This window comes from Equus asinus, chromosome 8 (assembly GCF_041296235.1).
Source record: "Equus asinus isolate D_3611 breed Donkey chromosome 8, EquAss-T2T_v2, whole genome shotgun sequence".
Taxonomy (NCBI): domain Eukaryota; kingdom Metazoa; phylum Chordata; class Mammalia; order Perissodactyla; family Equidae; genus Equus; species Equus asinus.
The window spans coordinates 85,757,503-85,768,546 of record NC_091797.1 but is presented as its reverse complement, the minus strand read 5'-3'; the positions used below and the strand labels follow the sequence as shown (position 1 = coordinate 85,768,546).

The 11,044-nt window shown below is 57.9% G+C and overlaps 1 protein-coding gene and 1 pseudogene across 10 annotated transcripts in view; one reads left to right on the top strand and one right to left on the bottom strand.

Moving 5' to 3' along the window:
- The window catches only part of LOC106846949 (mitotic-spindle organizing protein 2B-like), an 86,641-nt gene extending 75,745 nt beyond the window's left edge, over nucleotides 1-10,896 (bottom strand). For 9 of the 10 annotated variants that reach the window (XR_011505387.1, XR_011505389.1, XR_011505385.1 and 6 more), the window contains exons 1-2: nucleotides 10,679-10,896; nucleotides 10,400-10,563 (exon numbers count right to left, since the gene is read on the bottom strand). Coding sequence is in view for 5 of the 10 variants with exons in the window: in XM_070516213.1 (XP_070372314.1) it covers nucleotides 10,400-10,563 (164 nt within the window). In the remaining 5 variants the exon portion in view is untranslated. Of the gene's footprint in view, nucleotides 1-6,273; nucleotides 9,079-10,054; nucleotides 10,204-10,399; nucleotides 10,564-10,678 lie in introns of those variants that run through there. The other variant, XM_070516210.1, reaches the window with a different exon arrangement.
- On the top strand, nucleotides 50-3,867 carry LOC106844812 (tubulin alpha-3 chain-like; annotated as a pseudogene).
- Nucleotides 10,897-11,044: the final 148 nt, after the last annotated feature.

The window sequence follows — 11,044 nt, the reverse complement described above, 5'->3', positions numbered from 1 at the left end:
CTGCTGGGAATTGTACTGCCTTGAACATGGAATTCAGCCTGATGGTCAGATGCCAAGTGACAAAACGATCGGCGGTGGGGATGACTCGTTCAACACATTCTTCAGTGAGACTGGGGCTGGCAAGCATGTGCCCAGAGCAGTGTTTGTGGACCTGGAGCCCACCGTGGTCGGTAGGTTCTGAGGCCTCAGGCCGCTGTCCTGGGAGGGTAGGAGAGCCTAGCAAAAGCCGCACGTGAGCTCCTTTGAATCCCTCAGCAGAAAGGATAGACGTACAAGTGTATGCCCGTAGCCACGTTAGGGGAGAAACTGGAGAGTTAGTGCTTGAAGTGTCTGTGGGACTCAGGCTCCTAATTAGGAAAACCTCCTGTAAGGTTGGCCAGCAGGAAGATGGGCTGGTGATAGATCCACTCGTGGCCACCTCCGCCCCGGTTAGGTGGTCATGTAGACCCTGTCTGCAGGGTGCCCGGGCACTGGTATGCTGTGTACTCCCTCAGGCTGGTGCACAAGTCTTGACCTGCATCTTAGGCGTAGAAAGGTGAGTATAGAACATTCGTTGGGTTCCTCCAGATTAGAAGTCTGAGGCAGTTTCCAAGGAGAGCTGCAAAGAGAGCCCCTTTCAGTGGCCACCCAGGGGATGACAGAATGTCACCCTAAAGTCTGTGAGACCCAGGCCACATAGCGCAGCAAAAGCCATGCTGCGGACTGTCTAGTGTGTAAGGGATTTTTAAATTGTGCCCTTGGCTGTGCTGGGGTATGAAAACACGCGTGTGTAGAAGGGCCTGTGCGGGTGGGGCTCTACTCCTTCTTTGGGAAGCAGTCCCACTGACATTGGTACCATGAGTTGACCCTTCTCTCCTGGAGCCGTAGGGTGCGGTTGTGGTCTGTGCATTAGAGACGTTCCCTGTGAGGCACTGATGCTGCTGACCTACAAGGAACAGCGTGTACTTAGGAGAATGGAACGGCCCCCGAATCTGCCCACTCTGGTGAGTTAACAATAGACCTTAAAGACTCGCGGCCCCTGTGTCCTCTTTGCAGATGAAGTGCGCACAGGGACCTACAGGCAGCTCTTCCACCCGGAGCAGCTGATCACCGGGAAGGAAGACGCAGCCAATAATTACGCCAGAGGCCATTACACCATCGGCAAGGAGATCGTCGACCTGGTCCTGGACCGGATCCGCAAACTGGTAAGAAGAGCTCTGACAAGGCTTCCTGGGGACCTTGTCCTGGACGGGAGGGTAGGCCTTGGATTGTGACCGGGAGGACATTTTGGGAAAAACCGAGGCCGGAGTCATGAATCCACAGTCTTACTCTGCAGTGTGGCTGCGGTGCATCCATGCAGCTTTCCGTCTGCTCTGCTTTGCCTCTAAGTGTGATGCGTGTTCACTGTGGAGGTGTGAATCGTGTGATCTCGCATGTAAAGAGAAGTGACCGTGGCGGGTTGGAGGTTGGTGGTGTGGCTTCTCCTGGGCGCTGGCTCACGTCCTCTGCTTTCTCTCAGGCGGATCTGTGCACGGGGCTGCAGGGCTTCCTCATCTTCCACAGCTTTGGGGGCGGCACCGGCTCTGGGTTTGCGTCTCTGCTCATGGAGCGGCTCTCCGTGGACTATGGCAAGAAGTCCAAGCTCGAATTTGCCATTTACCCAGCTCCCTAGGTTTCCACGGCCGTGGTGGAGCCCTACAACTCCATCCTGACCACTCACACGACCCTGGAACATTCTGATTGTGCCTTCATGGTGGACAACGAAGCTACCTACGACATATGTCAGTGCAACCTGGATATCGAGCGGCCCATGTACACCAACTTCCATTGTCTGATCAGACACATCGTGTCCTCCATCACGGCCTCCCTGCGGTTCGATGGGGCCCTGAATGTGGACTTGATGGAATTCCAGACCAACCTGGTCCCCTACCTCTGCATCCACTACCCCCTGGCCACCTGCACCCTGGTCATCTCAGCCGAGAAGGCCTACCATGAGCAGCTGTCCGTGGCCGAGATCACCAATGCCTGCTTCGAGCCGGCCAACCAGATGGTCAAGTGTGACCCTCGCCATGGCAAGTACATGGCCTGCTGCATGTTGTACAGGGGCGACGTGGTCCCGAAAGATGTCAACGCGGCCATTGCCACCATCAAGACCAAGCGCACCATCCAGTTTGTGGATTGGTGCCCGACTGGATTTAAGGTAGGACTGGTGATGGGGAGTGGGTCTCCCTGTTGAAAGTGGCAGACCCTGCCATACAACGCTGACCCTTTGCAGAGTTCCCCTGTTCCCTGACAGCTTGGCTCTTGGTCATAACTTAGGCGACCACAGTGATCATTTATTCAATGGCATCTTTTGAACTCCCTTCCTGAGTTATCATACTGTAGATCTGTGCTATTTTTTTAACTAAATAGGAAATTTTTTGAAGGCTTTTTGTTCCCTTTTCTGGGTGGTAGAATTAGTGTGGGAAATGTAGGTTGGACTGGGAAATGTGGGCATTTGGGTAATTCAGGTGGATATTTGGGGAATGACTATCAATTGATTGCCATCACTGAATCATCCTTCCATAAGGGTAGAAACTACATCCAATTTCAATGTCCTGTGCAGTGTTGGATTTAAAGAAAAACTATCATGAATCTTTTGTGAAGAAAATGGCAACATCTTTATTTCTCTCTTGGGAAGCCTAGAAATTCTGGCCTGAGTTTGCCTCAGACCACAGTTTGTCCCCACCTTCCATTGGATACGGGATGGACACCTTGCTGTCGCTCTCCAGCTTTGTCCAGTCCTGGGTCACTGAACCCTGTGGATGATTTCCCTCAGGACTGTGCTTCCTGAGCCTTTTCATGTCTCCTCTGCCAGCCCAGACCCTCCCTGCTCCTGCTGGGCCTGCTGCAGTGGATTCTGAACTAGGCTTCCTCCTCTGGTCCTCCTCCTCTAGTTCAGGAGTCCACATGGTGGGTGGACCAACCGCCTGCTTCTGTAATTATGTTTCATGTGGACACAGCCACACCTGCTCATTGGTGTATTGTGGCTGCTTTTGCTGCAGACAGAACTGAGGAGCTGTAACAGACCATGTGGCCCACCCAGCCTAGACCATGCAGGGTCTCGCCCTTACAGACAATGTTTGCTGACCCGGGCTCCAGCTGACCCTGTGTGCTGCTGCCAAATCTCTGAGCACGTCATCCTTTGGGTCCTGTACTTGGAATGCCTCCCCTTTGGACCCAGCCCTAGAATATCACCTCCTTCCTCCTCCTTAGCACACACATAGGCCACCTCCTGGTGCAGTGGGAGCAGCAGTCCTAGGACCTCTGACAATGTACCTGTCACCTGCTCTGCACAGGCTGGCTCATTGGGTGGGAAAGCAGGGGGTATGATCTTCCCTCATGATAGAACCACAGCTGTGTGCTCTGAATCTGTCTGGGTGGAAAGATTTCAGCCACAGAAATTAATCCCCATCTCGTTGAAGCCCGTGGAGATAATAGCATATGAAGAATCCAGGGCAGTGTCCCTTTTCAGAAGGAAGACAGTGCTGTCACCTGGGCACCTATCACACATCACAGTTGCTGGGAGACAGCCCTTCAGGCAGCATGGGACCCAGCCAGGGTGGCTGACTCAGGCTCCTCTTCCCCTGTTTTCCTTGTCTGGAAACCGGCACCCTGCTCTCCTGGCACCTTGCCTGGCACCAAGAAGGACTCAGAGACTTCAGGGTGAACCGAGTCTTCTCCTGGGTCACAAGAGGGGACCTGTGCATCTTCTGTTTCCATGATTCAGCCACCATTTCTGGGTTTGACAGAAGCTTCACAGAGTGCTCTCTTCCCCTTCTCTGGCAGGTGGGCATCAACTACCAGCCCCCCACGGTTGTCCCCGGGGGAGACCTGGCCAAGGTGTAGTGGACCGCGTGCATGCTGAGCACTGAGATGACCACACAGGGGACAAAATGTGCCTGAGAACAGGTTCACCCACTGGGTCCCAGTGCTTCCCATGGGGCCTGCCCCAGCCAGGGCTCTCCTCCACTCCAGCCTGGCAGGGTCTGCCCTGCAGGCTCTGACCAAGGTACGTGTACCCCGCTTGACCCCAGCCTCCATCCCAGTTCTCAAACAGCCTGCAATGGGGCCTTGTGAGTTCTTGGAGGAAAGACACAAGGAAGGGTCTCAGGGACCTGTTAGGTCACTTCTCTGTCACCATTTGTTACCTTGAGCAAGCGGAGGCGTCTACCTTTGAGACTCTGCAGAACCTGGCACCTCCAGAAGGACATCAGACTCACTTTCATGCTAATACTGACAACTGACTTCTCCCCAGGATGCCTGCAGGGATGGGACGGCCCTTCTTTTTTCTTTTTTTTTTTTTAATGCTTTTTAGTGAGGAAGATTGGCCCTGAGCTAACATCTGTTGCCAATCTTCCTCTTTTTTTTTTTCCGCCCGGAAGGCCCACTACATAGTTATATATCCTAGTTGTGGGTCCTTCTAGTTCTTCTATGTGAGCTGCCGCCTCAGCATGGCTTGATGAGCGGTGCTAGGTCCCCACCCAGGATCTGAACTGCCAAACCTGGGCTGCCGAAGTGGAGTGTGGAACTTAACCACTCGGCCACGGGGCTGGCTTCCAGCACGGCCTTTCTTAAGAGAATTTCTGGAAAGTTCTTCCTCAGAGAGCGGGGGGTCTTTGCTGCCCTATGGGTTGGGAGGGTTACAGTGGTGCCATGCTGGGAACTCTGAGGGCTCAGGTTTTCCTGGCCTCACCTCCGTGGGCTTCACACTCAAGTGCTTGCATACACTTGATGTGACAAAGGTGTGATAACAGGTTATCCAGGGCCAAGGGGGAGCAGACAGGAGTGGGGGGGGGGGTTGGAGAAGCTGGGCCAAGGCAGCCCACCAGTGACTCCCAAAAGACAGACATAAAGAGAACCCTCACCCCCCATTTCCTTTGGTGCAAATGCCAATATTCTGGTCCCATTGCAAGGACCCCGTCTCCTATGAGAGCGTGGGCCCCATCACCCTGCAGTGTCTCCCAACATGCTAGTGCCCTCCTGAGGCCACAGCCCCACCCCAGGCCTGGCCAGGCAGAATTAGGGCTTCTGTGGCCTCTGGCCTAACCCTCGGTGCTGAGGTGCCCACGAACTCTCCACGAGGGGCCTTTCCTGAGGACTCGGGAGTACCACCAGGCACAGCTGACCCCCACCAAGTGGCGGGTCTCAGGCGTGGGCCTGACTGTGAAGCCGGCTTGTCTTCAGCCTGCCACACACGAGAGCTTCCTCCCTCCTCAGTATAATGACCAGGCTGTTCTAGAAACTCAAGGATGAGAGGAAAGAGAGAAGAGCAAACAACGTTCATCTTTAAATCTGACAAGGCCCATCAACCCTGGACATGAGAAACCAATGTAACTTTGAGAAGGCACTGAGAACCCATCTAGCAATGAAAGCAGGCCATCACCCAGCTCTGTGCGGTTCTTGGGGTCCTTCAGGAATCACATGCTCCTGGGATTAGCAGGGGGTGGGGGGGACCCACTCAGGCCTCTTCATTTCCTACACGAGGATGGGAGGTGGAGAATGGTCTGCAGGGCCTGGCAATGGAAAGACCTGTTTTGTCAAGCCCAGCTCAACCACACACTCCCGGGGGGATCCAGCAAGGGACATGTTGGAGCTGATCACACCTGCCCCAGCTCCCCCTGGAAGGGTTATTAGGGTCAGAGGGAATGGAGGGTGGGGCTGAGCCAACGGTGACTGCAGGCTCGGGTGGGGAGCGGTGGGGACATGCTCCCAGGCCTGGTTCCTGAGGGGCCCTCTTAAGCGTCAAAGACGGTCAGTGATCACTGAATGTAAAAACCACTCCAGCTTATTGTCTTCAACATCAGTGCTCCTCCCATCCCTAAGGCCAACTTGAGGCCACTCTGTGTTCTGAGACAGTCTAATGAAGCAAAAGCCTAAAATACACTAGCGTGTCAGCCACCTGTGACTTGGGGACTCCTGAAGCTGAGGAGCCACCAGACCCGGTGGACCCACTCTGCCATTTCTCTTTGGCGCGGACCCGTGATCCCCACTCACCAGCCCCTGCAAGCTTTGCCAGCAGAGCTGCTTGACAAGGAAGATTTATAAAAAGCCCAGTGGAGCTGCTGCTCCCATCCCTTCCTGCCGGTCCCTGAAAGCTCTTTCTCCTTCGTGGTGGGAGCGCCCCCTCGTGCGGAAATGGGCCAGAGGGGCCGTGGAGGCAAATATCAGTGACTGGCCTTGAGTGTGCACTGAATGCATGTTGGGGAGGGAGGATGGGGTGGGGCAGGGAATGAGGAGAGGACGGAACACACGACAGTGCCACTGTGGGGGCGCTCTGCGGCCAGTGCGGCAGCACAGTGGCCACCCCGAGATTGTAAGGAGCGCCTGGCAGGGTGGCGGCAAGGGCGGTCCATCATCTGCCTGGAGATCCCACCAGAAGGTGTGCACACACCAGCCAGTACTACTGCCCTCCCTGACCAGGCACACAGTATGGGCTTAATCAGTGCTTCCAGAACACGTTACAGACATAATGACAGGGACCGATGTGCACCAAGGAGATACACGCATGCACTTTAACCCTGAAATGAGACTCCGCTTCTTGGGACGGTGTTCTCCCACGTGGGCGTGCCTAGTGACCCCCTCCTGGCACGCGCACACATAGTCCTGATGCAGTGTTTTAGGAGAGGTCTTATTGTGAATGTTTTGGAGCAGTGCTGTCAATGGAAATGTGATGCGAGCCACATGTGTATTTTAAATTTTCTAGTAGCCACATTACAAAGTAAAAAGAAACAGGAAATCAATTTAAATATGTTTTAATTAGCCCCAAATACCCAACCTATTATCATTTCAACATAGGATCAGTATAAAATTACCTGTGAAGTGTGACATCCCCTCTGTGCACCCATCCCTTGGTATCCGGGCACGTGGTGGGCACCCACGCACCCAGCGCATCTCACCACACCAGCCCCAGGGCCTGTGTCTCCCACATCAGACAGCACAGCTCTGCATGAGGCTCACGGCTTCTGCGCCCAAGCTCATCTCACACGTCCTGGAGGGACATCTTTCTAAAACATATAGTTTCCCTTAACAGTTCAACAGAGAACACTCAGCTGAATGTAATTTTTCCTCAGTGACCCCACATCCTCCCCAGGACAAGCATTCCCCCTCTGTGCTTTCAGGGTCTTCTGTTTCTCCCTTTTCTGCAGGAAAAGGCAGAAATGAATGAGCTTTCAGTGACAGTCCCCATAGGCCACCTGGATGGCTGGGGGTCAGGAACCCAGACAGAGTCAAGCCCCTGCGTGGGACTCCAGCCCTTGGCCTGGAGCAACTCCACACCCTGATTCTGTGGGAAATCTAAGGCTAGTGAAGGCCAACAGCCCAAACCCCCTCATCCTCCTGGCCACCACGGTCCCCACATTTGGCTCACTCTGACAGCTCTCCACCCCAAATCCTGCCATTAACGAGGTGGCCAGAAGGTCTCTGTGCACAGATGCTGTGACATGGGGCCTCAGAGATCTGTCTTGTCTGGTGGCCTCTGCCTCTCAGCCACAGCGCATTGCTGGCATGGCCCATCAGAGGCCCCACTCCCCTCCACCACCTCCCCATCAAACCCTTCCCCAGGCTGCCCTAACCCCCACCAGGCATCTCCCCAGGGCCTCTGTGTCCTGGTATGCTGGCCGCTGGCCGCCCAGCCCAGCAGCACCCAAGACCTGAGCACTTGAGGAGAAAACGACCCAGTGGAGCCCAGGGCTCCACTCCTGTCCCCATGCTCGGGGCTTCCTCCCCACCTCCCACAGAACCCCTCTGACCCTCCCAACCCCTCTATGCCAGTGTTCCCAGCGCCATTCCCACAGCACACCTCCTGACCCTCCACTCTCTCCCTCTTCCCACATCCCCCAGCTCAGGCCCGCCTCCCACCAATGGGCTGTATCCACACTCTGCATCAGCCTCCCCACCTGCCCTTCCCCGCTCAGCGCCCTCCCACCACCCCACCTGCAGGGCTGCAGGGCAAAGAGACTGCAGCTGGCCCAGAAACTCCCCCACCCCCACCGCCTGCTTAACCCTTACTGCTCCAGCAAAGCCCACTGCACTGGCCTCCTCTCGTCTCTGTTACTGTTGGTTTGTCTAGCCACCTCCCTCCCTGGACCAAGAAGTGTCCATCTCACAGTCCCACTGTGCCCCTAGCACTGACAACCGCCCTGGCACCCAGAGTCCTGAGTGAGTGAGCCCCAACACCCCCTCGAGGGAGGAGGGCTCTGTTCCCGGTTTCTCCCTCCCCCTGGAAACTCAGCCATCCATTCCTCAGCCCAGCCTCTAGTCCACCCACCCCTCCCCTGACCTGCCTCTTGGCCCTTCCCCACTCCTCCCTGGCCCGAGCTCCAGGTGGCACCTGGAACTTGGAGGTGGGCGATGGGGAGAGGGGCGTGAAGGAGGGCAAAGCCAGAGCATCTGTGGGATCTCAGGCCCTCCCTCATACACCCCTGGAAACACCTGGAAGGTACCCCAGCTCAGGAACCAGGCAGAGAAGAAGAGTCACAGTGTATCCTCCAGGCTGCCCACCCGGGTGGCCGACAGCATCTCAGAGGCCAAGCTGTTTCTCACACCCAGGGCTTTGCTCTCCAGAGCACGCCAGGCTGCCCCTTCCCTGCCCCTCGGTCTACTGTCCTCCTCTGGGGTGGGGGCACCTCTACAGAGCACAAGTCTCACCCAGCAGAGTTAACCTCTGGGGGCGGGGGTGTTGGTCCCATTCTAGAAGGACTGCGGATTGTCTCTAATAAAGTGAGCCATGAAATCCTGTTCTCAGTCTCTAAGCTGATGGCAGGGATGGCCCACAGGGTCCTGCCCTTGCAGCTCGAAGCTGCTCAGGCTTTCTGGGGGCCATGGCTTTTTCCATGAAAATGATATCACAACTCCCAGAGATAAACCAATAAACGCAACCTGTAAAAGGAGAGAACGGGCAGCAAGAGAACCGGAGGGACCCGGGGGGCCCAGGAGAGAGAGGCGAGTGCGGGGCAGCGGGGCCGTGGAGCAGAACCGCAGAGGCCGCAGGTGGTGGGACCCAGGAAAAGGAGGGCCTTGCAGGGGGGCTACAGTTCTTGGCAGAGAGAGAGGAGGCCTCTGGAGGTCAGAGAGAGACACAGAGAGAGCAGACAGAGTGTGGGTCAGTGGGGAGGCCTGTACTCGAGCGCCCAGGGCCTCATGGGACAGGGGACGCAGGAACCCAAGGGCCCTGGCACTCCCAATCACATGGGCCCAGCCTGCCCTCCACCCAAATGTCAGCCCTTCTTGGGGTGTCTCTAAGAGCCCCGTGCTTCTGGCCAAGGAGCCAGCCCAGGAGGTCCGGCTGCATGTCAGAGGGTTTCTGACAGCCTCTAGGAGCAGAAGGGACACAGGGAGGATGCAGGTGGAACTCCACGGTGACACCTGGTCACCAGCGCCTGTTCACCATGCCCCAGTCTTCACTCTGGAGAATGATGAGGCCCCTCACACCTGAGCCCAGCGCTCTGCCACTCCGGCCTCTGCACCCGAGTGTCTAGGGCAGTCAGGGGCTGCCAGGCTGACTCCCGACCTGCATCCAAGGAGGGAAACTCAGCTGGCCAGACTCCTCAGCAAGGCCTGGGCCAAGTGGGGTCCAGGTGAGGGGGTGGGAGGAAAGCTTCTGCCTGCCCGGCTCTCTGAGCACTTCCCTGGAGTCTGTGCAAACATGAGAACAGGAACGAAAGCAGTCTCGTTCCCATGTTAGTGGGATGAAGGCAGGAGCCCAGAGGTGAGAAGAGGCTGGGGCAGCAAAAGCCCCAGATGAGGCCTAGCCCACTGGGCCTCCCTGGGGCACCCGCTCTGCGGCCACCCGATCTGCACGTGCTCTCTCAAGGGCGGCAGCCAAGCCGAAGCTGGAGACCGGAGCCCCAGGGCCGAGCCCTTGGCTGGCCCAGCGGGTCCCGGGAGAAGACCAGCAGAAAGCCTGGCCACGGAGGGCCAAGCTGGCACAGGGCTAGGCGCTGCCTTCCCCGCCCCGCCCCCCCGCCCCCAACCCCGGCCCCGCCACCTCGCCGCCCGGGCCACAGGGGCAGGGAGCACCGGGCCCAACTCTGACCTCTCGTCTCAGGTGCACTTGATGTGAGCAGTGACACGGCCGCGGCGGCCTGGGACTCGCTGGGCAGCCTCTGCCCGGCGCACGTGGACTTGAGCATCTGGAAGACAGCGAGGGGCGCCAGGTTCAGCTTCAGCAGGTCCAGCAGGATCCTGGAGAGACAGACGCGCTGCGCAAGGAGCCTCCTCGCCGGGGCCAGGCTGCTCGGCCAGAGCGGGCAGGCGTGGCCGCCTCCGTCAAGACCCCGACTCTACCCTGGGCCTCAAGGGGGTCCGACAAGGGCGGTGGGGGGAGAGAGCTGGAGGGTCGGGGGTCGCCGAGCGCGCAGCCCCGCCCGCGCCCGCTCACTTGAACACATCGGGGTCCATGGCGCCGCCCGCCGCCTGGGCCAACTCGTACAGCTCCATCTCCTCGGCGCTCAGCACCTTCTTCCGCCGCAGCGCGAGCTTCTGCAGGGCCGCCTCCAGCCCCGGGGACGCTACCGGCCCCGGTCCGGCGCCCGGAGCTGCCATCTGCGCGGCCGCGGGAAAGCGTGCTCACGGCCAGGCCCCTGTCCCCGCCGCCTGTCCCCAGCCCTAGCCCGGTCCCCTAGCCCCGCCCCACGGGCGCGCCCACAGCGACTTCTACCTGCCCTTCCGACCGTTCCTTTTCTGGCAGCCCGAACCCGGAGGGCAGGGCCGGCTCGGTCTCCCCTCCGTCCCTCGGTCCGCAGACGTGTACGCGCGCTAGGGGAAAACGTGGCCGACCGCTGAGACCCGCTCCTTTTCGATCACGGCTTCCCTGCTGGGCTGCCTCGGTCGTTGTCCCTTAGGTAGCAGCACCCAGCGCAGTGCCTGGGATCCTCTGGGCGCTCAGTAAATGCCTGTGGGAGGAAGGGCAGTCAACACACTCTGTGTAATTGTTCTGCGCCGGTTCCCCACGAGGGGGCCTGCCTCGAGGGTCAGAATCAACAGCCTCATTCCGCGAACTCGTAGTCCTTGCCACGGATACAGC